At 45.4% G+C, this 27138-nt stretch overlaps 1 protein-coding gene across 4 annotated transcripts in view; it reads left to right on the plus strand.

Moving 5' to 3' along the window:
• Window positions 1-27138, plus strand: part of COX4I1 (cytochrome c oxidase subunit 4I1) — a 184484-nt gene that overhangs the window by 148663 nt on the left and 8683 nt on the right. For all 4 annotated transcript variants that reach the window (XM_069636456.1, XM_069636449.1, XM_069636465.1 and 1 more), the window contains one exon: window positions 4386-4517. In XM_069636456.1, the coding sequence (XP_069492557.1) occupies window positions 4386-4517 (132 nt within the window). The remainder of the gene's footprint in view (window positions 1-4385; window positions 4518-27138) is intronic.

A 27138-nucleotide genomic window follows, 5' to 3' on the forward strand; every position in this document is an offset into this window, starting at 1 on the left:
ACTGGCTCTTAGCAAACCACCCCATCACATGTATCTTTTGGGTTTGCAGTGTACCCGACTGCTGAGCAAACAGAGTACCATTAAGTTGTTTTCTTCTGTCTGCACATGAACCTGTAGCACTAGAAGTTGGTTTTTGTAAAACCTGGCACCTGTTAAGACCTTTTTACTTCTGTAGCGAGTTTCCCTTCATGACCTGAGAAGTGCTTAGAAAGCACTTTGTCCTTACCTCTGGTGTGATGTCAATACATTTAAATCTGGTCACGGATAGGACTTTTGGAACTAGCTGTACCTATCCACCAACCTTCCTTGAGCACTTACATTTCTGTCATAGACCAAACCTTTTTGGTAGCTCCATTTGATTTGAACCATTTGTACCCTTTAGGATAGATGGTTTCACAACCTTCAACAGGTAACTCTGAAGTAATTCCCTAGTACCTCTTTACAAACAAAAAAAGCAGTAGCAAAACTCCTGTGTTTTGCTGGACTTTAGCACTTTTTAATTTTAACCGTGGAGTGAGTGAGCCCTTTTTATTTCTCACTCATGTGTTTTGACCTGATTTGGATTATGGATTTCATTTGCTTTTGGAGTGTTGGTGAAACACAGCCCCTTCAGTGCAGTGTCACAAAGAAATCCTCTAGATTTCTCATAAGGTTTAAATTCCTTTTCTTATGAACTACTGTTCCCAAGAATAGTAAAGTGAAATTAACTTTACTTACCTTTTTTCTCTTTGTAGGTCTAGCACACACCATCTTATGTGGAGTGCTAGGGAGTGGGGGTTACTTAGTAGCCCCTTATCCTACCTACTCAGTTAAAAAAAAGATGGTTACCCGCACTACTTTTAATGGCTGCTGTCAGTGGTTTCAGTTTCCTACCATTGTGCTTTTTTACTGCAGGCTGGTGACCATTTCGTCAAAATGGCCCGGTCTTCTCTTCACCATTTTCCAGCTGGACCACTTCTTCTAACCAAAGGTACTGTACGGACTTTGGGGTACTTACCTCAGTGTCTTAAGCTGTGCTCTTCTGAGTTTCTCAGTTGAGACTTGCAGTAGGTACTTTGCTCAAGTTGATTTCAGCTCTACCCCTTCACAAGTGTAACAGCTTGTGACTGTAGTCATTTTTCTTCAGCAAACTCTCTAACTTTGTGCAAGACTCAGCTATTTTAGAAGTGCCTCCGCTCCATAGACTGCTCCAATTGCCTTGGGCTGTTCTGGCTCTGTGCAGACGCTTCTAGTCCATTTGACTTGGATATCTGCTGTCCCTCAGAGGTTGGTTGATATTTTATTTTTATCGTGCTCGTACACAAGTGTTTCAGAGCGCGACAAGGCAAGGGAGGGGAACAGGGGAGAACAAAACAGCGATCTTACTAGGCCCAGTGACATTGAGAACGCCAAGTGCATGGGAGAGGGGGGGAGGGGAAAAGTGCATGGAAGGGGGAGGTGAAAAGTGCGAATCAGAGAAACAGATAAATAACAATAAATAAATAACAGCCAGCAATTTGCAAGTGCTAGGTTTAAGGCAGCAGACAGGGTAGATCTGATAAGTGCAGGAAGAAAAAGGGGGGGCTGTATGGGTACAGATACAGACCCCAGTGCAAAACCAGGTGATAACTTGGTTTTAAACTATTGCCAGGAAAGGGTTTAGTCTAGATTTCATTGGAAGATTTTAGTGCTCACATGCTCTGATAACCTGTTTAACCTTTCCTGTCTACAAACCTCAGAATCTACAAAGTGTACTAGTGATATATAAATGCCATTACTTTTCCAAGTTGGTGAAGTCAACTCGGAGTATCTACTAACTTTGTGTTAATTCTGGATAAGTATTTTAAAGTGTATTTGATTGTTACATATATTGCCCTTTTTAAAGAATGCTTACTTACTGCTGTTAACTAAAACCTGGAGTGTAAGTGTTACTGGCTACTTGTATTTGGGACATTGCTACAGCTCACATGTGTCAGCCTGTTCATTGGACTGTGTAATAAATCTGCAACTCAAGCAGTATCTGATTGATTATTGTGTTGGCGCAGCGAGACTGGTAAACCCATTTTTCTAATGTACAGTACCATGGGACAAAAGGGTGACTTATCTCAATATAATTATTACAGCCTGTTTAAACACTTGGTAGTCGTGCTGGAACAAACTATATCTATTCTTCTGAGCATACGTTGAGGCCAGTGATGGCACATTTCGTCAGAAAAATAATTTCACTGTTTTGCATCAATTTCCGTTTATTTAGTTCTCCTGATTTCACCTGATACAGAACGGTCCATCTGAGATCTTCAGCTTTATGGATCCATTCAGTAAAGTGACCTACTAAGGGTGCTGTGTGTACTAGAGTCTTACCACACAGGCACCAAATGGCATATACTACCATTGTAGAGTCAGTTTGTTAAGAACTCATTGGAACCATGGCCTCTGAAGTTATTGTTATTTTGCACTTATATAGCGCCTTATATACCATTGGTATGGTCTGAAGGCGCTGGTAGGTTGAACGCCCTTGGGAACCGAAGTTCAGATCAGTAGAGAGAGAACGGAGAGTCAAAAAGGTGCGTGTGAGCACCGGTTATGTGTGCAGCTCGTGCGGTACTCGTGTAATAGCTGCTTCTTAGCGGTAGATGTGGTGGTTTAGAGATCAGGAGAATGTGTTCGTTCTGGCAGGATTTATCCGGAACGGATGTGGCTGCGTTAGGCCTGAGGAAAACGCCTGGCTGGGGGTGTGATACCAGCAGTGTTTACATAGAATGATGTGGAGTAAGCGGCGGATGTTGGTATGAGAACAGATATACCGAATGGTGTCATAGTATCTCTGTGTTCTAGTTGAGTGGTGATGTAAGGAGAGAGTAAGCGTGGTGGTGTGATATGATGGGTTATATGCTCTTTCAATGAGCACACTTCTAAATGCAACTTTCCCAAGTCCTATATCCACCTCTGTACTTCTGTGCGCAGCTAGAGCAATATCATGCCCTACAGTTTGTGGCATCCCCAGACCTGTTAGTTGTCTTGTAGGTCTCAATACTATGCTGTTCCACATAATTTGATCACTAACATTCTCCAGCATTGGAGACAATATATACAGTCCATATGGCCATCTCCTTCATACAACTTCTTTAATCCGCATGTAGCACACGAACGAAAGAGCTTTTCCAGACATTAGGAAAAAACAAAGAAAAACAACCTAGCAAAAATAGATGACGCGAGGTGATCCCACTACTTCGGAAGACGGTTGAAATCTGATGGGAGCCGCGGGGGCGGGGCATTTATACCGCTACGTCCTATTGGGGCATGCATAAGCGGCCCAAAACGACACAGATGGGACACAGGTGTCAACATTTTTCCTATGGAAAACGTCTTTATAAAGGTACCGAGGGTTCCCAGCCTGACAGGGAATATTCTAAGCATGTGAATCCATGAAAGATACCAATGCTGGAGAAATGGAGTTACAGGTAAGAAACTATTCCCTTCTTGGTTCTTTTAGAAGCGATTAATGGTCTTTCCAAGGGGTGTTTTCCCTTTTCCTGCACTTTCCAATTCTTATGAATGATCTTCTGGTTTCCATTTGACAGATGACTGAAAGTATTCACAAACAAGGGGGGTCCTGGGAGTCTCTCTACTAGCCTATATCCCGGGTTAGAGTCTCAACCAGAGTCTTTAGCTCACCATCCTTTCACAGAAGAGAAATTTCAACTACTTCTCCAGCATGGGGTCCGGTCGGCTGGTGTGCTCTTGCTCTGAGGAAATGAAGGAGGGTTGTGATCCTGCTCCCCTTGGCCGCCTTTGGCAGTCCGGCTTGGGTCTTCTCCAAAAGCTTGCACGGATGGTCCGACTTCCTCTTCTATATATTCATATATTCTGTGTTTCTTTCGATCATATGTATGCTTCCCATTTTATTTTTTATTTTTTTACCCATCTACAGCCCACTCTCCCTCCTAAAATAAGCCCGACTACTCTGTCCACGCTACCATATAATGCAGTGCAGGTCTATACTGAGTTGGAATTTACTGTATTGCCTCTAGGATATTTTTATAAAGCCCCGTGTGTGGACTTTGAAAAATTGTCTGAACACCCTGCCATCTAAAAAGGCCATAGTGGGGGTTTAATTGCAACTGGTAGTAGATCTGTAGACGCCAGGTGTTGTAGATTGGGGGCAGAAGTACAACTTGTATCTGTTTTTATGTGGACCCTTTCAATCCTCCCCTTCCCCCCCCCCCACCCCCCCCCATCACCTTCAATTTGCATTTGTGTGTACAAGTTATGTGCTTTGGCAAATCAGTCCTCTTCTCTATCCTTGTTGCCAGAACTGTAAGCACAAATTCCGCATTGGTCTGATGGGATATTTATTGAAAACCATGCACAAAATATCAAAATGGTATTTCTTTTTTCATTTTCAGTGTATCATATAAAATTCAATCACACCTATGCTCAGATGAATCGGGGATCAAGTGAGTGGAAGACTGTTTGTGGGGGTGCCCTATTCTTCATCGGCTTATCAGCACTTATTGTCCTTTGGCAGAGAAAATATGGTAAGTTGTTTATAATGTCTCCAACCCTTTCCTGTCGTCTGAGAACTAGGTAGATAACTTCTTGAAAGGAATCTATTTTTCTGTTTGGAGGATTGTTTTCACCAAACTGGATCTTTAAATCCATGAGCCACTTGTACCGGAGTGGCCCTCCAAAGGGTGACCTTATTCCCTTTGGCCACGCAGCCTGCCTGTTTGGGATAAGGAGGTGTAGAAACAGGAGGGATCTTTCTTTGCACACTTAATAGTTGGTCAGTCCAGATATAGGTCTTAAATCGTTAAAAGGAACAAGAAGAGCTGGTGCAAAAATGGAGTGAAGCTGCACAAAAGAAGACAAGGCGGCAGTGCGGGAAAGAGTTGTAATGCAATAAACTAAAGATGGCCCAGTTGTTTGGTCAGACTGCAACACCTATATACTTTGGATTCTCATAACCTGACCGTAACTATTATAGCACTATAATTTCTAACCATTTAACAATCTGCTCCTTTAAGTGAGAAGGATCAGTCGGACAAAGGGGTGGCATTTCAAACTCAAGGTTTCATTTAATTCTCCAGCATATGGGGTCTGGCATGGATTCACATGCTCATCAATAGACCCTGTCAGGCCGCGAATCCTTGGTAAAAGAAAAATGTTTTGCTTTCATTTGCAAACTGTATTCCTTCACTAAACCAATCGCTGTACTTTGGGTCAAATTGCCCCATCCCTCTTCCCAAGCCCCTCCTCTGCAGCCATCTTCATATTTTTACAGCACATTCTTATGTATTCTTGGACTTTCCTTATTATCTTGAATATTGCAACAAGGGAGGGCACGCCTGTAATGTCCTTGGATTTTCTGCAAAACCGGATGAGGGAGACTACTCCCATAGTGATCTTTCTTTCTTGTAAGTACTGTGACATGGGTGATTACTACCAAGATGCTCTTCCCCAAACCCCTACTGTCACTGGTGGCTCCTATTACCTTTCTGGTGGGGGCATGTCGCTGGTTCTTCCCAGGTTGTTGGTCTTGCCCTGGTCGAACGCTCTTCGCCTCTGTTTGTTTATTGAATTTATATAGCGCTTTAAGCCAAAGCGCTTTACAATATAACTGGTACAAGAGTGAGAGAAGCACATTTATATTCATGAGACAAGTCATTAGAACAACATGGAAAACAATTTACAAGGAAGAGGGGGAGAGTGGGGGAAGGTGAAGGGGTTCAGAGTCTGTATTGTGGTGTCTGGTATGGGGGGATCTGGTGTCCTCAATGGTCATAAGTGGTATCTGTGGCAAATTTGGGGTCCTGAGAGAGGGGAAGGAGGGGGGGTTAGAAGGGGAGTCAGGGGGGTGGGGGGTGGTGGGGGAGTGAAGGGCTTTCAGGGAGGAGTGGAAGGATCAGTAGGTGGGGTGGAGCGGATGGAGAGCGGGAGGGAGTTCAGTGTAGGGGGGGGCCAAGAGTTGGATGGAGCGGAAGCGCAAGGAGGTACATGAGGCTGGGGGTACTCTGAGGAGGTAGGTCTGCTGAGCACAGAGTAGGAGGGTGAATAAAAAGATGAGGGACGAAAGGTAGGGGGGGGCAGGTCATGGAGAGTTTTGTAGACCAGGCAGAGGAATTGAAATTTCAGTTGAGAGGAAGGAAAGCCAGTTGAGTTGAGAGAGAGGAAGAAATGGAGTCTCGAGGGCCGAGGAGACAAAGTACGAATAGAGGAGTGGTAGATGGATTTTAGGGGAGTTAGGCGAGAGACGGGGAGTCCATAGAGGAGGGAGGAGCAGTAGAAGAGGCGGGAGAAAATAAGGCAGGAGATTAGGAGTTTGGAAGCATGGAATGTGAGAGGAGCGGATCTTGCGGATGTTGAAGAGGTGGTGACGACAGGCTCGAGATGTGGGTGGAGAAGGAGAAAAAGGAGTCGAGATGGAGGCCAAGATTGCGGGCAAGGGTAGATATGGGGAGGTTGGCAGGTGGAAAATGGATGAAGGGCGGAATGGGAGTGTTGGGAGGGAAGAAAAGCACCTCAGTCTTGTCAGTATTGAGGGAAAGAAAGTGGGATGACATCCAGTTTTTTATGGCTGAGAAGCAGGAGGAAAGAGTGGTGTAGGTCAGGTGTGAAGGAGGAGGAAAGACAGTTGGGTGTCATCAGTGTAGAAGCGCTTCCTGCTGCACCGCGCTTGTTCCACAGGTCTCTTGGCCTTTTTGGTGTTGGTGTAGTTGAAGGACTGCCCAAATCCTCCAGCTTCTACGTAGGTCGGGTCCCTGTCTGGCTATGAGCGGTTTGTTGACCGTTCCAGGCTTTCCTCACCACTGAGGACCAGCTTCTCCTGCGCACTTGCTAGTTCCCAAGTTTGTCTTCTCTGGGTGGCAGGCTTCACGTCAGACTCTTCATTAAGCCTCTTCTGTTTTTATGTCTTCCGCTAGGTCACCCCAGCGTAGTGCCATAGTACTTCGTATCAATGGAGTATTCTTCATACCTCCTTGAGGCCACCTTTTTCTCAGTACTGTCTAGACTTGGAGTAGTTCAATCACTCCAGTCTTCCTCTTCTCAGCACTTTTGGTAGATTACTTATCACTCTGTTCTTCCTCGTCTTGGTAGTAAATCTTAAGTGAGAAGGGGGGAATATTGCAGTAGCATTTGTTGGTTGTTTCTTGGAGGACCTCAAGGATTTCATGGTCTCAAAGGCAAGGGGGCTAGGAAGTTTGATAGCGGAATGGTAATCCTTGTTCCCATGAGGAGGTGGGGGGGCTCTCCCTGTGAGGTCCTGCTTTCCGTACCCCGGGGGATTGTTGCGTGGCGGGCTTACCGTCCTAGCCCCACAGGGAAGAGGTCCCATCTGGGGAGTAGTGACGCGATGCCATGAATCGTCACAGCTCCTTATACTAGACTTAATCCGAACTATTGGTTGCTGCTTTTTAAATATCATCCAATTATCCTTGTGTGTCTGTATGAATAAATATTTATACTTCAACTGCAAGTGGCTTGGATCCCTGTATTTACTGATTTCATTGTACAGCTCACATTACCCCTCTTAAGATGAGCCCGACTGCTCAGTCACTCTACCAACTTGTGTAGTACAAATCTATATTAAAAGGTGGGTTACCAATACTAAGATGTCTTGTAAAGTCCCACACCACTTGGACTCAATACATTCTTACCTAATAGGCACCTTTCTTTTTTCAACACCACCAAGCATCGCTTAACCATCTTGGCTTCTTAAACTGGACTACTGTGCCAGCATCTTTTTTGTCTCCCCAACTATTCTTTCTGTCCTTGACAAGATAATTAACTCTGTTACCAGGACTCCTTGAACTCCCTCACTTCACAGCTCACCCCTACTTCCTCATATAGTCACCAGGCTGGATAGCTGGTGATGCAAAACAGATTTGAATTTCTCGTGGTTCACAAATCCATCCACTGTAAGGCACCGCTGTATCTATCCTACTCTACAAGCCTTCTCGTAATCTCTGGCTCCTCAACTACTCTTGTGGCTCCTCTGCCTCCCTGTGATTCCTCTCACTTCCGCGCTTGCTCTCTTCTTGCTCCACTTGCATGGAATTCTCTTCCCCTGGACATCTGGGAAACTGTCCACACAGATTTGTTCTGAACCAAACTAAAAGCATACCTCCCTCTTAACCTACTTCTCATCTGATCTGGGCAGATTGGCATTACAGCTTGGCACTAATGCAAACAGATGATCTCTTTTGCTTTTTCAGTTCCCAATGCAGGAACATTCTATGTATTTTCAGAATCAACACTGGGAGGTGGCTCCTCAGAGGCCCACCCCATTATAGTGAACAGGGAGAAGGTGTTTAAGTCTAGCCAAACTCAATCAAGGTAGGGTAGCAAAGCAGGAAGGCTTAGACTCTGGAGGGTGTGGGACTGGTTTAGGGATACAAGGACACACACAGCACCCCCATAATTTACGTTAGTCAGAAGATGTAGAATTATTTATTAGGCCTTTCAGTACCCTCTTAGCATCAGTTTTAGACTGGTAAATATATTGATAGGAAACAGTTAGAATACCCATTACAAAAAAGCCTAGATTTGTGTCCTTGATTCTTAGTAGGTGCAGCCGGCTAGGAATTGGGGACTAGTGTCTAAAAGTCAAGTTCCACAACGTGATTCGCAAACCAGAATTGGCAACGACTAGTTAAATGTTCCAGAATTAGAATAAGGAGACGAGTAAAGTTATTTCCAATTTCTCTCCCATTCCCATCACAATGGGGGAAGCCCAGGGGAGCATCCTTGGCTGGACCACCGCCGATCTTAGTCTGGCATGGGTGAGAAAGGGTTAGGACTTTACACCCATGCAACCCTATGTTTGGGGAGTGGTGGGGGGGGGTCGGGAGCAGTCCTCCATATAAAATTTGGAGGTGGAGTATTTTAATCCATATTTTTAAACTTTGAGAGTAAATGCAATTCCAAGCGAATAGAAATGAGTGTCCTTCCCAAGAGTAAAAAGTATGCTACATCCATCTGACGCATGGAAAAAGTTAAAATTGTATGAAAATTATCATGCAGTAGCAATCCAAATTGTGACAGAAAAGCAGGTTTCTCTCAATCAACAGGGAGCAGTACCACAAGCACACTCAGAAAGGGAACAGATGAGTACTAATGCAGTTTCCCTTACGCCCAGAAGAAGGCGCCCTGAACTGTAGCCAAAACGTCCATGAACCCAGCAACCACATGTTTGCAGATTCCTCAGTACATCTAGGGAATCCTCCCCGACTTAGACTCAGGATTGGTCACTTTTTGCTTGCAGCCCGACCTATGTTAGGTCTTTGACAAGGACACGTTTGCATACACAATGTTGATAGGTACACTACTGTACTATGCTTATGTTTGTCTTTGTGTTGACATGTTTTATGAACTGTGAATCTTATTCATAACAATACCCACTAACACCGCCTTTGAACAAATTGGATCTCACACACCATTGTGGTAGTATTGTTTTGTTTTTTATATATAATTTGAGTAAAGCCATGTAAAATTGCTAAGAATTAAATAATTAGCATTATAATATTTTACTTTATGTAGCTAAAACAGGAATAAAATCAATGATGCAGCCAATTTGAGAAGGCTGTTTTGAAAATACATGTTGTAGCTAACTTTAATGGCCTACGACTCTTTGAACCTAGAATCGGGCTCATGATGGGTTCCAAAGGCAGATTAATTCAAGCCACTGCCATTGACTAATATTACATACTCCAATTTTTGTATGTCGAACTTATAAGTCGTAGGGCTCCTTCTGTTTCATATACTTCCAGAGGATGAACGACTGGAACAAGAGATTCATCTTGGGGTGGATTAAATCCTCCTGTCCCTTCGTCTGAGGGGTCAGTGGGGGTGGTGGGGGAAATGTGTTGGGGAGAATTTTCATATCTGTTGCAATTCTTTTTTTAAATGATTTTTATTATTTTTACAACAATCAACAAACAACTGTAGCAGTTCTTTAATATAGCATTTTAACATGAAAAAATATCCAGTGTCTACTGCTTACCCTTACCCCACCCTCCAACCCAAGCCTACTCCGCTTCGCCCTCTTGCTCTTTATCCTTAGGAGGTATCTCCTCATCTGTATTTTCAGAGGAGTCATCGCCTGGGCTGCCCAGGGTGGGCCCCAGCCATGTGGCCACAAGATATTTCCAGGCCGTCGGGGTTTCCGCTTCTTCCTCCCCTCCCCTATTGGCCGCCTCACTCCATACTACTGTTTCAGCTTCCGTCCATTTACAGAGATCGTTCCACCAGACTTCTATCTTGGGTCTATTACATGCTTTCCACCCAATGGCGATTCTGTGCTTAGCGAGTATACACTGACATGTTTTAATTGGCGCGGTCTAGGCAACCCCACCCCTACCATGCATGCCCACATTGATTCTACGTTTAAATTGATCCCTTTCTCATTCATTGGGTGGACTACTTCACCTCAGAACCTACCAATTTCCGGGCAAGCCCAGAATGTGTTAGTCCTGCGTTTTCTTCTCCGCACTTGGGGCATGTTTGTCGTTCTGCGTTTTTGCATCGGGAGATTCTTTGGGGGGTCATGTATGCTCTGTGAGTTATATATAGCTGTATTTGTTGTAGCCTTGCGTTCCTAGACACTTTTTTGATGCCCTTGTACCCGCTCCCACAACCCATCCGTCATTGGTTCCCCTGAGTCATCCTTCCAGTCCTGTCTCAGCTGGGACCCTTCCCTTCCCACCCTGGACATCAGTAGTTTGTAAATTCGAGAAACCTTGTGTCCTCCCTCTGCAATATCGTACAATCTTTGATGGCCATGTCTGGTTGTTCATCTAGTACAATTTCCAACCAACCATGTCTCCATTAGCTTCCGTACCAATCCGGTATAACTGATGTATTGCCCCAAGTGTAAACCTGTTACTTCTACTGACCCATTAAATCCGTTTATTTCTCCCTCTTGCCATGTGTCTCCCATTGTTACAATCCCCATCGGTTCCCAATGCCTGCGAATCGTCTTCCTCAGTTGTGAGTCTCCTCCGGTTAATGCCACTAGCGGCACTTGTGGGGAACACAGAGCCGGATTTTCCATGGTCTGGCACACCTTGGGCATATTTTCAACCCTACTTCCAGCATCCCCGGCACCCGTTTAACTCTCGTTTAGGAAGAACGGGGCACAGTCAGATCCCAACAGTTTGTATTCTGATGTTGGGTCTTCCGCTAACAACTCAGTCATGTATCGCAGTTGACTAGCTAGATAATAGATTTCAAAGTTAGGCAGCTTAATAACCCCTTTGTCATAGGTGTTCTGTAGTTTCCATAGGACTATCCTACTCCTTGTTTTAGCCCATAGAAAGCCTCTGTATCTGCTTTGAAGTTTAACGAAGAAGCGCCTAGGTATCATATATGGTATGTTTCCAAAGTAGTTTAGTAGCCTGGGTAGTAGAACCATCTTCAGCAGCGCCCCCCCCCCCCCCCCATCATGGCCAGGGGGAGCCTAGTCCAAAACTTCATACTATTCTCGACGTTGGTCAGTGCTTTCTCAGTATTGTGTGTATTCAGCTTCCACAGTGTGGTAAATGTCAGTTCGCAGGTATCTCAAAGTACTGGTCTCCCAGGGTATTGGTAGTACTGGTAGTTCTCGTGGGACCCCTATGTATCTTCCCAGGGGGGATATGCTTGACTTTTTGGGGTTGACTGCAATACCGGAGAGCACTCGAATCGCTCCATCACCTTTAGGATATATTGCAGGTTTTCTTCCCAGTACCTCAAGTATAATAGGTCATCTGCATATAACGATATTAGGTGTGGTCCCCCTTTTGTGCAGATCCCCACTCCCTCATATTGTTGTCTCAGGTATATCGCTAGAGGTTCCAATGCAAGAATGTACAGCATCAGGGACCAAGGGCATCCCTGTCTGGTACCCCTACTGAGCTGCCATCTCAACTCTGGCTAATGGTGAGCTGTACAGTAGTTTCACCCACCTCGTATCCAGGTCCCGTCCCATGCTCCCTTAGGGCTGCCAGCAGCCAAGGCCACTTGACAATCAAAGGCCTTTAATGCATCTAATGACACAATAGCCAACTCACCCGAGGCCCCTTCTGTTTGCTCTATAACATGATGAAGCCGTCTGAGGTTGTCGGATATGCTTCTGCGTGGAACATACCCGATCTGATCAGGATGTATTAGTCTGCCAATGACCTGCTTCATTCTATTTTCCAGCACAGCCGTGAGTATATTGCTATCCCGATTCAGCATAGGTAGCGGTCTGTACGACCTGCAGTCCATGTGTCTTATTGGGTTTGAGGAGTGGAATAATGATCACTTCCCCAAGGGATTCTGCCAATAGCTCTATTTCAAATGCCTTAACATTGTCAGCAGTGGGGGAGGGGGGCACTTCCTTGTTATATATTTTGTAGAATTCACTAGGGGGTCCATCCGCTCCCGGGGTCTTACTGGTAGGACGTTGCTCAACCACTGCTTCTAGCTCTTCCAGTGTGATTAGGGCTTCTAGATTTTCTCGCTCTTCAGCGCTTATTTTGGGTAAGCTGATCTCCTCTAATGTTTCCGCTATCGCACTCCCTTCCTCACCTCCTGCGTCGCCATATAATAGTTTATAGAATACGAGGAACCCTTCATTCACACCTTCTTGAGTATCTAATATTTGTCCATCCTCTCCCAGCACCGCTCTGGTAGTTTGTCTGGGGGGTCTCACTTTTATACAGCCATGCGAGTAGTCTCCCCCAGCGTGCTGCCTTTCTTAGTTTAAATTGCATAACCTTTCCCAGTGCCCCATACATTCCTGCTGCAACTGGTTAGTGTTTTTGGCATCCTCGTGGGAGTTGCTTCCTCTGCTTAGGATTGCTTCTAGTTTTGCCTCTGTGTTTTGTAGTTGCACTTAGCTATAGCTGCTCCTCCCACCACCACCACCACCTTAAATGCTTTGCACGGGGTTCTAGCCGATTCTACACTCCCTGTGTTATTCTCAAAGTATTCTATAATTTCTCCTCGAAGGTCTTCGCTGAACACCATATCTTTCAGTGCTTCTGCTCTAAGTCACCATGTGGGGATCTTGGCTCGCGGGGCCACGTATTGCCATGTTAAGACCAGTGGCGAATGGTCTGAGAGGACCCTCGCTTTATATTCTGAACGCACTATTTCCCCTGTTATCCCCGTTATCTCTTGTGAGGCGAACATGTAATCTAGCCGTGTGTACAGGTTTTGTGGGGCCAAGTAATGTGAGTATTGTCTATCATGTGGGTGGTGTAGTCTCCATGTATCCTCTAATAAGTAGGGTCCTCAAGGCTCTGGCTGCGGGGGTGGGTTTGTTGAATTTCCTATCTGACCTATGCTACTATTGGGGTAGCAGCCATTTCAGTTCCTCTCAATTGCAGGCCTGTTATGTTGTAGTTCAGTGGGAGGCCAGCACACCCAGGCGCAAGAGACCGACCTGCAGGGGCTCAGTTTGCAGCTTCCTCAAGTCCTCTTGGTGTCTTAACAGCCTCAGTGAGCGTAGCTGCCTTTCATCAACTCATCCAGCCCTCGTGTATTGCTACGTTGTATCAGGCGAGGTCCTCGTCCTATGGTTGGAGTCTACTTCACAGGCTTATAGTGAATGCGCCCCTTTAACTACTTTGGAGTATGCCAGCATGCCAGTGGGTGCATCCATGTCTGGAGGTCTTATTCCAGCCGACACCTCTTAGCTGTTTCAGTGTTGTATGTCTGCTCTTCATATCTCCAATGTGGGTCATTGTGACTGTCTCCTGCTGGCAGACTCTGCTTCTGCACTCCATCCTGTGTTAACACTGCTGGGCTGTGCAGGTCAGTCCAAAAACAGCATTGCATATCACGCCTTATTAGTTTTTGGTCCCTAGTGAGCCAGCCGTGCCTTGTTTTCTCTATGATCCTTTGTTATGGCCTGCTTGCCTGTGTTGTGTAAAAATCGTGTTTCCTTTGATTACACAAATGCTTCACTCCGTACAGATGTCAATTCCACTTAATTTCTCTCACTGAGGCTCAGCGAAGTCCTGTGCTGGCTACAATGCGGCACTCGGCTTTGTCTTTCACAGCGCAGACTGTATTTCCCCAATGACTTTCCCACTGGTGCTACTGTCATCTCTTCATAACAGCTGATCCCGCAGCTCCGTTCAGCATTCAGATTATGAGCAGCTGCATTTGAACTTCCCCTTATCTCATGTTAATCGAGCATTGACACAAGGCTGCATACGCCTCCATTAGCGTGACTTTCTCGTGTTGGGGCATCCGTCGCATATGTGTCTTTTGCCCTCCGTTCTGTCCTCCGGTCTACCGAATTCTCAGACTCCTCCCCCCAGTCGCCTACTTACACTGTCCCCCGTTGCTGCAGCCTACTGCAAGTCAGGCTGCCATCTACCACAATTTTTCTGATTGTTCCTGATAGGGACCGGTTCCTCTTAGCTTCCCACAGCCTCACTTCTCAGCTGTAGGGCAGTTTATCGGAGCGATCCTTTGTTCTGTGGGCGCCATCTTGTTTCCACCAATGGCCCGGACGTGTTGAGCTTTTGTATTCCAAGGTACATTATCCAAGCTATAAACTATCTTGGACTGTAGACTGCTGTGCTCTGCATATCTTCATGCTACATTGCATATTTTTTGGCACTTCTTAGTTAACTACATACGCCTCTGGTCTTCAGGATCATTCAGGAGCTGCCAGGAATCACGTCCTACTCCGCAGCCATCTAGCCTGTTGCAATTACCTTTAAACCTTGGACTCCCAGCTCTTTTGCTGGACTCGGGGCATTTGAATTTTTATTCTGGAGTGGGACTCTAGGTGTGTCTGTGAAAACTGTTCTGATTGGCCGGCTGGCAGTCGGGGAGACAGCCACCCTGCTGGGCGATTTGAATGATTGGGAACTTGCTTGAAAGGTGAGGTTTTTGAGACTAGAGGCAGTGTCGACCACTGGAGGACAACATGTGACGAAGAGGATTTGAAGAGACCCCGGCAGCACCCTCCTGGACTGCGTGTCTGGTGAAGCCCTGCAGCTGTGCTGACCCAGTTTTCGTTTAGACTGAGAAGAGCCACAAGGAACTTCCTTCGGCTGTTGGGACCAAGTAACCTTGAGACACAACTTTATTGTGGCGCAAACCCCGACTTGCCGTGACTTTCCAAAGCTGCAGAATCTCAATGCCTGGGGACCCATGACCATCGATTGCATTGTCTTTGGAAGTGCGAATCCGGGGACACCTTTGTGGGAATCCAGAGGACCCTACGGAAGCAGGAAATCTTCATCCAGAGTCCCCTCACCAGAGTCCAGGGCCGAGGGATCAAGTAACTTCCAACCAGAGTTGTTCGCTCTTCTTTGGCACTGAGAAAAAGGTGCCAGAATCACAAAAGGCTGCTGAATCCTGGGGAATTCATTGCTGCAGAGTCCCTCTCCCTTGAGTGCTGCTGCAGTAGCCCGCCAGACGTCCTCCCTTTCGTCGCCAAGGACAGGAACAAGGGTCTACTACACTGCAACAGGAAGGCATTCAGCTGGAACCAATTCTTCAATTATCGGGTACTGTGGGGCTCCTCTTCTGAACCTATTGGCTTTGACAGAGCTTGTTCCCTCACAGGTTTTAATTGTTGAGCACTATTGCTGGGATAAAAGATTGCCTATTGCCCTCGTTGAGAATATAACTGTTACTACTTAAGTATGTTCTGATCTGACTTTAACTTTTCCCTCCCTGAAACTCAATATTGTAATGGTGATCACAAGTATGTGCCAATACTGACCTCAAATGACATCACTCAGTGGGCTGGAACATGTTTAGCATAAGAAAAGTTTACTTGCCTACTATATTGCTCTTGTTGAACTCAATCCTAACTTTTAATATTAGTTGCTTCTTTTTGAAGATTGTCTAATTATCTGTGTGTGTGTGTGTGTGTGTGTGTGTGTGTGTGTGTGCATAAATATTTATATTTTAACTTTAGGTGTCTAAGAGTTTACTTAGATACCTGTATTTGCTGATTTCATTGTACAGCTCTACTGCTCACATTATCCCTCTTAAGATAAACCTGGCTGCTCGGTCACTCTACCAACTTGTGTAGTATAGGCCTATATTAAAAGGTGGGTTACCAATACTAAGATGTCCTGTAAAGTCCCACACCAGTTGGTCTCAACACATTTTTATCTAATAGGCACATCTTTCTTTTCAACACTGCTGAGCATCTCTTAACCACTCTTGTCTTCTTAAACTGGACTACTGTGCCAGCATCTTTTTTTTAGTCTCCCCAACTATTATTTGTCCTTGACAAGATAATTAACTTGTTACCAGGACTCCTTGAACGCTCTCACTTCATGCCTATTTCCTCTTACAGTCACACGGCCGGTTAGCTGGTGATGCCAAACAGATTTTAATTTATTATCCTGGTTCACAAATCTATCCATAGTAAGGCACCAATGGATCTGTCCAACTCTACAAGCCTTCTCGTAATTTCTGCTCTACCGTTGTGGCTCCTCTCACTTCCGCTCTTGCTCCACTTGGATGGAATGCTCTTCCTCCGGACATCTGGGAAACGGTCCACACAGATTTGTTCTAAATCACTCTAAAAGCCTATTTCCTAGCCTTCGAGTTACCCTCTTAACCTACCTTGTTACCCTCCTACCTCATCTGTCTGCTAGCTAACACGTTTGTTAGGCAAGATTGTGTGCAGTACCCTTTGGGAGACTACAGCAACCTCTGTCTCCCATTACACAGGTTGGTATTGTGGCTGAGCAGCAAGGCTAATCTCAAGAAGGGTCAATGTGAGCAGTAGGGTTTTTAGAGATTCAGTGACAAGTATTCAAATAAACTCTTGCACTCGAGGTTTCTTGAATAAACAATTATTAATGTATTTCAGTCAGTTGAATAAGCCTTCAGAAGGGAGCAGTATATAAGCAGCACACAAGTACACTTCAAAATACTTAGTTTCTCTAAATCGTGAAATATTTAATGGCACACAGATGATTCTTACACCCTGAGGTGACTTAAATAACTAGGACACTGTGGATATTAATATATCACTGGTACATCTAGAGCAATACTGAGTTGGTGTCAAAAGGGTTTGGGAAGAAAACAGTTTAAATAAATATTATGAAGCAGGTAAGTACTTGTTAACCCTCCAATGCAAAGCAAATGAAACCTTTCGTGGGGGAAAGGTAAAACAAAGTCAGAGGTAAGTCTTTCCGGGAGCCAGGCCAGCCAATGTTATTTGGGCAAAAGTCTAGGTGAACTGAAGCACTTCTGTAAGTAAGTCTTGCACAATGTTTTAGAAGTCTTTGTAGAAAAATAGAATCACAGAAGGGCCACAAGCTGGGAGGCTCGTGAGGGGCAAAGCTACAAGCAACTTTGCCAAGTCCAGTTTCAGCCGAGAACAAGCACGGCTACACAAGAGGTAAGTCCCCTTAGTTTCACAGTACCTTTGGTTAGAAGAAATGGTTCCAACTGGCTTCTGTACCTGTACAGCTTTGCAGATCCTGTTGTTCCTGGGGCTCAGTCATGGGGACAAGAGGACAACGTCTGGGGACTCCTGTACTGCAATGGGAACGTCAGCGGCAGCAATGGTCCAACTTCAATTCAGTGGCACTTGGCAGTTTCAGCTCCTCGTGTCTATAACAAATGGCACCAGCGCGGTCTCTCGGATACCACTCTGGACTTTCCTCCAATCTGGGGTCCAGCACTCTGAGGTGGCTCAGGCTTGGTCAGTCCTGCTTCCTGGGAGTCCGTAGGATTTTCCTTGAGCTCGGGGTCTGACTTAGACACTCACTCAATTCTGGTGGTCCTCTCCCTGGCACTTTGGTTCCTGCAGCAGCAATGGAAGTACAGCCAGCTCATAAAGGATTTCAGGATGAGCTTGTCTTGGTGTCGATTGGTCCCACCAACCGAAGGGGAGAAGTCGTCCTATGCATGTATTATCTAGTCGAGGCGAATTCGGAGCTTCAGCACAGCAGCATGGTTTCACCAGGCAAACCAACGGTCCAGGAGTTGCAGCAGGCATCTCTTCCAAGTTCTTTTTCAGATTCCTTCGTCCAGTGGTCGACTCTGCATTCCAAGCCAAAAAGCCTCTCCTTTTATGCAGGTTTCTCCCATTCATTCGCAGCCCAGCCTTCAATCGCATGGCAGGGTGGCTGTCATTTTAGGACAGCCCTCCAGCCAATCGCCCTTGGGTGCATTCCTGTAACCAAGGAGACTAAGCACAGGGGGTTTCTGGCACCTCCCTCCCTGCCCCTGCCAGACCTGCAAGAGCCAGAGGCGGGCTTCACTCGTGAATCCCACCAAAGGCCAAACGAAAAAAGACGACCGGGGCCATTTTGACAAAATGGCACGGGGTGCCTTACTGCAGCTGCGAATGCAGCCCGGGGTAAAAACACACAATTGTAGTAAGAAGTAAAGCACTGCCACCAGCCATTAATTGTAGAAAGGGTAACATAAATGTTGTTTGAGAAATGAGACAAAGGGGATACGAAGTAAACCCTCCAGCACACTATTGTAAGATAGTGTGTGCTGGGTCTAGAAAGTTACAATATGTAAGTAAAGTCTGTTTCTCTTTACTGCTCTTCGAAACAGTAGTTTCACCAAGAGAAGTTATTTATCTCTTTGGGAAATCTCAGACTTCCCTGTGCCACTGCACTGAAGGTGCTCTGTCACAATGTAAAAGATGATGCTTATGGAATTTGCCAGACTCCAAAGTCAAAAGAAACCGAGCCCAAATCACACAAAAAATACAAGAGTGGGGGGGAAAAGGCCCCACTCTCTCCAGGTTAGAAATGAAAGTCCTAGAGTCCAGCAAAAAGACCTGGGGGTCTCTAAGGTAGAAGGGAATTAGCACATTTCTGAGAATTTGCCACAACAGTTTCTCTCGCCTCTAACCTGCCTCTGTGTTAGGACAAGTTTTTCTGAAGTCCAACTAAGGGCTTGGAACCATTCAACTGAGACTCCACTCTTAGTATAAGGCTGTACCACCTGAGTTCAGGGTAGCATAGACCAAGCAGCCAGGCTTGTCTTGGGAGAGAGGGCTGTAGAATCAGTACCAAGAAATTGTAATACAAATGGTCCAAAGAAACAAACACTATTAATGGTTTATTTAAATACAAGTAGGCCCAGATAAATCTCGGTGAAAATATGTACTATCACAGATCATATAAACACATTACAGAAAAACACTATGCTTGAAGATACACAGCATATAACCTAATTTGGGTTTTAAAGGATCTATCGGCAACTTAAAGACTATTTGTGTGTCTAAAACAGACCAGGTATATAAAGTACAAGTGATCAAGGTTTTTATGTCTCAAACTATGATCTTCAATCCATTGCTGATCAACAACTTTCATTTCACAAATATTTTTTTAATCTTACTTATTGTTATTTTGCATTTATATAGCGCCTTATATACCATTGGTATGGTCTGAAGGCGCTGGTAGGCTGAACGCCCTTCTGAACCGAAGTTCAGATCAGTAAAGTGTCAAAAGATGTGTGTGAGCACCGGGTATGTGTGCAGCTTGTGCTGTATCCGTGTAATAGCTGCTTCTTAGCGGTAGGTGTGGTGGTTGAGAGATCAGGAGTATGTGTTCGTTCTGGCAGGATTTGTCCAGACTGGATGTGGCTGCGTTAGGCCTGAGGAGAACGCCTGGCTGGGGGGTGTGTAACCAGCAGTGTTTACTTAGAATGATGTGGAGTGGGCGGCGGATGTTGGTATGAGGACAGTTCTACCGAACGGTGTCATAGTATCTCTGTGTTCTAGTTGAGTGGTGATGTAAGGAGAGAGTAAGAATGGTGGTGTGATATGATGGGTTATATGCTCTTTCAAACGTTCTCTGCATTCCAAACCATACTATATACGTCACACAATTCTAAGCGCTCTGTTCCATGCACTCCTATCCACACCATGCATCCCAGTCTGCTCCATAACTCGGGTCCGCTCCACGCACTCATGCATCCGGCTCGCTCCGCGCACTCCAGTCCGCCATGCGTACTTCAGTCAGTCCCACGCATGCACTCTTGTCTGCGCCACGCATGCACTCTTGTCTGCTCATGCTCTACGTATTCGGCAGCTCTACGTATTCATCCATTCTACGCACTCATCAGTATTGGAAACAATCTGTGCGTTCTACGTACTCTTCCACTCTACGCAACACGTCCGTCCACTCTGGGCATTTGCTCGCTCCAGGCACTTGTTCGCTCCAGCATTCATCCGCTTTATACCCTCACATGTACTATGCAGTCACCTGTTTTACGCACTCCTCTCCCTCATCCTGTTCTATATATTCATCTGTTCTGTACACTCATTCTTTCTGTACACCTATCCACTCGTCCGCTCTATCCACTTGTCTGCTCTATCCACTCGTGTACATTCGCCAAGTCTGTACATTCGCCTGCTCCAGCGATCTACACACTCATCCGCTCCAAATACTCATCTCTTCTACACACTTTACCGGTTTACGCTCATCCGTTCTTGACATTCATCTGTTTTACACACACCTGCGTTCTACTCGCTTTTCTGTATTTGCACACACATCCGCGCTACACGCTCGTCCGTTCTACACACCCAGCCGTTCTACACACTCCACATGTTCATCCATTCCATACACTTATCCGATCTACATATTCATTCGGTTTCCACACTCATTCGAGCTATTTAGGTACCTGTTCTTCCACTCATGCGTTCTTTCACTCAGCACATTCATTTGTTCCACCTGTTTCATCCATTCTAACGAATTCATCCACGCCATTCATTTCGTGCACTCCGCATGCATTCTGTCCATTTCAGGAGTTTAAATCTCTGTACCGTTTCTGTATGATTTACTCTTATTAACCATTTCACTGCTTTGATCTACTTTATTCGTTTTAATTCTGTATGTCCTTAGTTTATATTAGGGGTTATTAGCTGTCAGTTTCTCGCATCAAGTGGTTTGATGGATTGGTGTCATTGAGTTGCTGTTGGTCTGTTTGGGTTAGTTTGGTACCGGTTGGTTTTAGGGGAAGAGCCAGGTTTTCACCAGTTTGCGGAAAGACATTAAATCCTCAGTTTGGCGGATGTGGGGTGGGAGTGAGTTCCATAGCGCGGGGGCCAAGGCTGACAATGATCCGCCTAACCTGATGTGTTTGTCTTCGGTATGACTAGGAGGCCGGCTGAACTCGATCTTAGGGTGCGTGGGGGGGTGGTAGGGTTTTAGCTTGTCTTGAAGATATTGAGGTCCGGTTTTATGCAGTGCTCGATGGGAGATGCACAAGTTTTTGAAAGTCACCCTTCGGGCTACTGGGAGCCAGTGCAGCGTCTTAAGGGCTGGGGAGATGTGGTCTCTTGGGCCGAGCGCAAGAAGCAATAAATAAAAAAATGTTCTTAAACTGTTCATATATACACATTCCAGGCATTTAGACAAATTCTATATTACACCATAACAGATTTTACATGTCGGTTACAAAAAACCTGGGTTGTGCTAAATTTAGACCTATGAAGTGCATAGATCTACCTTCATTAGTTTTCAAAACAACCCTGACCAAATACAGGGTAACTTTAATTCTGATTTGTGCTTGACCTGCCCTTTATTTGTAGTGTATCAGGGTGGATGTCGGAGAAGGAACAAGAAAGGACAAACGCGAAAAAAGAAGACACTGGCCATTTTGGTAAAATGGGCACCCATAGGTGCATAAACAGCCCGCGTAAAGGTGCACTCACGTAATATAAAAGGTTCACTGACACTAACCGTAAAGGTAAGCTTGTCCTTGTAACATTAATCTTATATTTAAAATAAGAAAGTGGAGACTTGAGGCCTGATTCATGGACAGTTTTCCTATGGGATTGTGCCATTATAAAACACTTCCATGAATCAGGCCCTAAGTAGCTCCCCAGGACTCCACATAAGGTGGAGGTTGCTGGTCTCGCCTAATAAAATGTAAAGGGATCCAAAGATACTTTCTACCCTTGAACTGTAGTTCTCACAAGGTTAGCCAAAGAAAGTTAAAGGAAACACCCAGGGTAACCCAGCAACAATAGGCACTTATTGCCAAAAAGTTGTCGAAGGGTAATTTTTAAAAGACGCTATGGAGAGTCTTAAAAATGACACCCATAAAGAGAAAGATTCTGTCAGTTTAGAAAAATGTCTGCATTCAGAGGTATAAGGAAAAATAATCCACCAGTAAAAGCAAAAGGTTCTGGGGTTGACACAGGTCAGGAAGATGTATCATTAATATGAAAATCTTACACAACACTCTGTCCCTCACATCTTCTGCATCCACTCGAGTACTTCACCCATCGTGGTCACATCCCAAGCACAGCCGGCCATACTGCGCACCTGCACTTAAAAAATGCCCAATGTCATTTGTCCTTAATCTGTCTACTTAAGTGTTGCCCCTGGTGACTGTTCCATTTACCCCCTCCACAACCTGCTCAGCATGTCCCTTACACTCACCCCATTGTAAGAAGCTTTAGTCTTCCCATGAAATCTGATTTATTTATTTTTTCATTTATAACGCGCACAAAACCCGGTGGCATCAAGGCACGATAACAGGGTACCAGTTACATGTGGCTTATTAGCCTTAAATTGAAAGTGCATTCAAAAAATTGGTTGCGCCTTGGATAGCCATGAAAGCAGAGAGGCTTGTAGTTCCAATAAGGTAATGCAGCAGGCATACAGGCAGAAAGTGATATGTGGTCAGAAGGACATGTCCGGGTGGCAGTGTGATCAAAGCGCATTGTTCCTCCTGTATATACATGGATGTTGCAAACCCAAAACTCGTCCGCTTGAGTATGGGCTTGCAGGCTTCCCTTGATCAAAACGAAAATGCAAATCAGGGCAACACAATGCAGCCTGTCATTATGTAGATGATGTGGAATGGATAAGTGCAAGTTAAAGCAAGGGTAGAAGATTCCCACATGATGAACAGACAAAAGGGTCAGCACAATAAAAGCTCCCCCTCACCTAGAACGAGTACAAATAGGCTTTAGGAATGCACACGTCCCTCCTAATGTAGAAAAGGTATGCTATGGACCCCAGTAGATCCTTCTTTCTTCACATAGAACAGTAACCTTGTGTGCCTCAACGGTGCAAGATAACTGCACATGGGACATATAGGTTGTGGGTCTCTGCAGTAGAAGTTATTCTTGTAAAGAGATGGAACTGCATGGGATGGAGCAATGCATTCACCGCCACACTGAACAGGTACATTTGGTGCCTCCGCAATGCAAGCTACACTTGCATGGAACAGCATACGCCTCAGAAGTCTGCATTTCCATTACAAAACATGCAGCGAATGGGCCTCCGTGATCAAAACTGCCCTCAAATAGAGCAAATGCAGCATACCTTCACTACTGTGAGCACCACCTACATGGAAAATGAACTGTAAATTGCCTCTGTAGTGCAAGCTTCTCACAGGTAAAACTAATATAACTGATTGCGATTAGTCCAAATATGTAGGCTAGCTCTGCTTCTGCAGTCGGAAAAACGCCACGTAAAATGAATTAACAAACTGTAATTAAAAGGGATTCCACCTTCGAACAACAATTGATGTGTACCAATTCCGAACCACACTACAGCTGGTTCACTTCCTAAAGCATGTTGCAGACTGGATGCTAATATTACAGGAGGATAAATCCCCATTACACCTCATTAGTCTACAAAGGGCTGTACATTTGATCTTTTTACATTTTTAAGACCCAGACAAACATGTCCAGGTATGACTTGTATTGTGTTGAGGTTTGATGGGAGAATTGATTTTAAATGATGAAATTCCTAATTTTCCAGAACTAATACTACTGAAGGGTAGGCCAGTGTTGTGATACAGTGGTGTAGAGGCAAGCACTCAATGCTAAAATCTAGATCTTGTCTCAGTCAAATGTTGGCTGGACAGAGTTGGCCTTGCATCCTTCAGAGGTAGGTACATTATGATATGGCATTTGTAATGCGCCTATACACAAGTAGGGCGCAATGCAGCATTGGGGGTACGGGGGGGTAGAGGGAGGACAGCGATCCTACTAGGCCAAGTGTCATTCAGATCGTGCAGAGGAAGTGGAGAAGTGCGGAGTGGAAGGGGGACAGTGCAGTACAAGAGGTAATAGAATAAATAAACAAATGTAGTGCAAACTGGTGGCAAGTGCAAGGATGAGTGCAGACATCCGGTGTCAAGTGCTGTTGGGAGACTGTAGGGTTACAGAAACAGACCCCAAGTGCACAGGTGTAACTGGTGGGGGAGGAACCTAGGCCCAAGATCAGAGGGTGGCCAGGTTACCAGTACAGTTTCCGCCAGGAATTCAGCAGGGGAGAGGAGGAGAAAAAGCAGAAGCAAAGAGGAAGGGTTTGAGGTGCTTCTGGAACCAGGGATAGTTCTCATCAAGTTGCAGGGAGGCTGTTCCAGAGGGAGGCCCTAGCCGAAGAAGGCGATCTGCCACCAACTCGTTGCTTGGAGAAGCGATTGACCCTGAGGGAGTTGGAGGTGGATGAGAGAAGAGCTTGAGAAGGAAGATATTTAGGAAGAGTTGAAGGTATTCAGGCCCCAGAAGGCCTTGTGGACAATGCAGAGGGTTTTGAACTTGATCCTTGCAGAGATTTCAGTCCTGGAGAGATAGGATCCCTGGGCTTGAGGCATAGGACCAGTCCCGCAGTCCTGCTCTGGATGAGTTGCAGAGGGTGGAGAGTAGAAGCAGGCAGATTTAGAAAGTGGCTGTTGCAGTAATCCAGCCTAGAGTACCAGAGCTCTGGAGACACTGAGCCTCTGGGGGAAGGAGAGGAAAGGAAGAGTACCTCTGAGGAGGTGCAGGAGACATCAGATAGGAGGTGCAGGAGCCGTCCAATGTAAGGAGAGTGGAGTTGATGACCCCTAGGTTTTTAGCCTCGCAGGTGGGAGCAGAAAGCGGGCCAAGAGAGGCCGGCGAGAGAGTGACAGAAAAGGAGGGAGCGGGTGTGCTGATGAGAAGATCAGTCTTGCTGGCATTAAGGCAGAGCTAATTGGCGGCACACCACTCCTGGATCGCAGACAGATGAGAGACTGAGAAGAGGTGGCCGAAGGAAGCCTGAAAATGAGCGTAGTGTCATCCGCATTGCACTGATTGACTGATCTAATCAGTACTTACAAGTTGGAGGAACCTTGCATAGTTATCTGTATTGCAACTACCAGGGACATGTTATGTGGCAGTTCCAGGAAGAAGGCCAATGCATAAAATGGCCTACGGATAGGGGAAAATCTCTTGGCGGAGCCATTGAAAAGTATGATTCTGCTGTAAATTGCAAATGTTCATGAGAGAAACTGGACATATTGTCTGCCACACCAACGTTGCCAAAAAGTTACAGGGACAGTGTCCCAACCACTCTTCAACTTAAGGGGATGCGTGCAGTTTAGAAATGAATTCCACTAAGGGAGACAAGGTCTCCCAGTACTGATAGTCTTGGACCCCCCCCCCCCCCCCCACCCCATCCCATCCTCTCCCAAAAGAGTGAGCAAAAGCAAGGGAAGTAAAGCGGAGGGCTTTGCTTCTCCAAAAAGTCGGGATGCAGAGATTGGAAGAGAGGATATTCCATTGACGTCTGTGGGAGAAAAGCATAAACCAGAAAATCGATCCTTTCATCAGTAATGTAATGCACCCCCTATTCTCACTTTCCCCTGTCACTTCTCTATTTCATGTTCCTAATGCCTCTTCCAAAGCCCCATTGCACGCCAAGTTCACTGAATTGTTTCCTGATCTGGTTTAAGTTCCCTTAACTTTCTTTTCTACTTCAGATTCTATTAGCCAAGCTTTGTAAATCTTTAAAATCCTCCTATCCTTGCAAGTAACTTTGGTTGAGTAGGCAAACTAATAGGAAATGCACTTTGAACCTGGCTATGGGTGACTACTTTGCCAACCGCTTTCTCTGAAATGGATCAGAACACTCAATCCCGCTTCATGTTCGGCGCACTGTGGCCAGCCATGCAGTCATTTTTATTTACATTTAATATATATTTTTTAATTTGCTCATTCCCACTACTTCAGACCACACTCGTCTTTCGTAACTTATTTCTGATTGGAACCATGCATGACCAGTTGCGCCATGTTTCAAGCCTACCTCAGAGGCAATGGAAATCTTAAGAGAAGTGCTTTAAATGGGGTTACAAATGGAGTTTCACTGATTGATCGCAAAACAATGTTATGTGACGTAACAAGTGAAAGTAGTTGAGGAACCTTTTGAGAGGTGTGGCATAAGATGTGTTTTTTCATATCTGGCATAGAGGGTGGTGGGGTGAGCTCAAATCGATTACATTTTTAGCATAAACCGCAATTGAAAAATGTATAAAATCTGATTAATTTGGCCACCGAGGGTTTCACTCCCTGTACGTTATATTGCTGCTGGCAGGCTTGTACCCAACAGGTTGTAATATTCCATCCAAGTGAGCTAATCAAAGTTGTTAGTTTGCCAACTGCAGCAATCTGTGCAACCTGCTGCCCAAGATCCCGAAGTCAAAACAGAACTGTAGACCCACCTTAGCTATTCAAGCACAGCTGTCCTCTCCAAACCTAAGTGAACTCAATGTACTGTTCTTAAAAGAGCAGACCGTGGAAAATGTCTTCAACGGGTGGTACTTATGTTCACAACAATACGTGTACTTCAGTGCTCTGCAGTGATTCATGACGGTGTGGAGTTGGTGTTCCCTTTTCTCCTTCGTTTTCAGTGCCCTCACATTAATGGTTCATACCAGCAGAGGGAGCAGAATTTGAAGAGAAGTGCACCTACCCTTTGAGTGGCAGGAGGGAGGCAAGGAGGTGGGGGGAATCTTCCTATGTTCATGGACCCTGCAGGGCCTCCTAACCAGACTTTAAAAGCGTACGGGTCCTTGGCCCACTTACAACCCTGCTTCTAATTGTTCACAAAACTCTCTTGGTCAACTGTTACTCATTGGTGCTCTTGCCTTTTTAAAACAGGATTAACATTAGTTGATAGGATAAGCTATCTTATGTTCCACGTGACTCGTCTCTACCCAGTCATCTTTATTCTCCCCTTCCTGACTCTTCTGGTTCCTTGTTAAGGACCTCTTAACTTTGCCTCTTGCTTTCGTTTCACAGTCCAAGTTTAGTCCTGCTTCTCTCCCATGCCCTCCCTCCCGACATCCGCTGTTATTGTTTTGCTTATCCACATTTTACCCAGTTTTGGCATCTCCATCAGTTTTATGAATAGGCCAACGTGTTCTGCTTTTCTCGTCAGTATCTTTGGGCATTCACTGGCTCTTAAA

The sequence above is a fragment of the Ambystoma mexicanum genome, chromosome 1q, assembly GCF_040938575.1.
Source record: "Ambystoma mexicanum isolate Mex_15411 chromosome 1q, UKY_AmexF1_1, whole genome shotgun sequence".
In the NCBI taxonomy this organism is placed as follows: Eukaryota; Metazoa; Chordata; class Amphibia; order Caudata; family Ambystomatidae; genus Ambystoma; species Ambystoma mexicanum.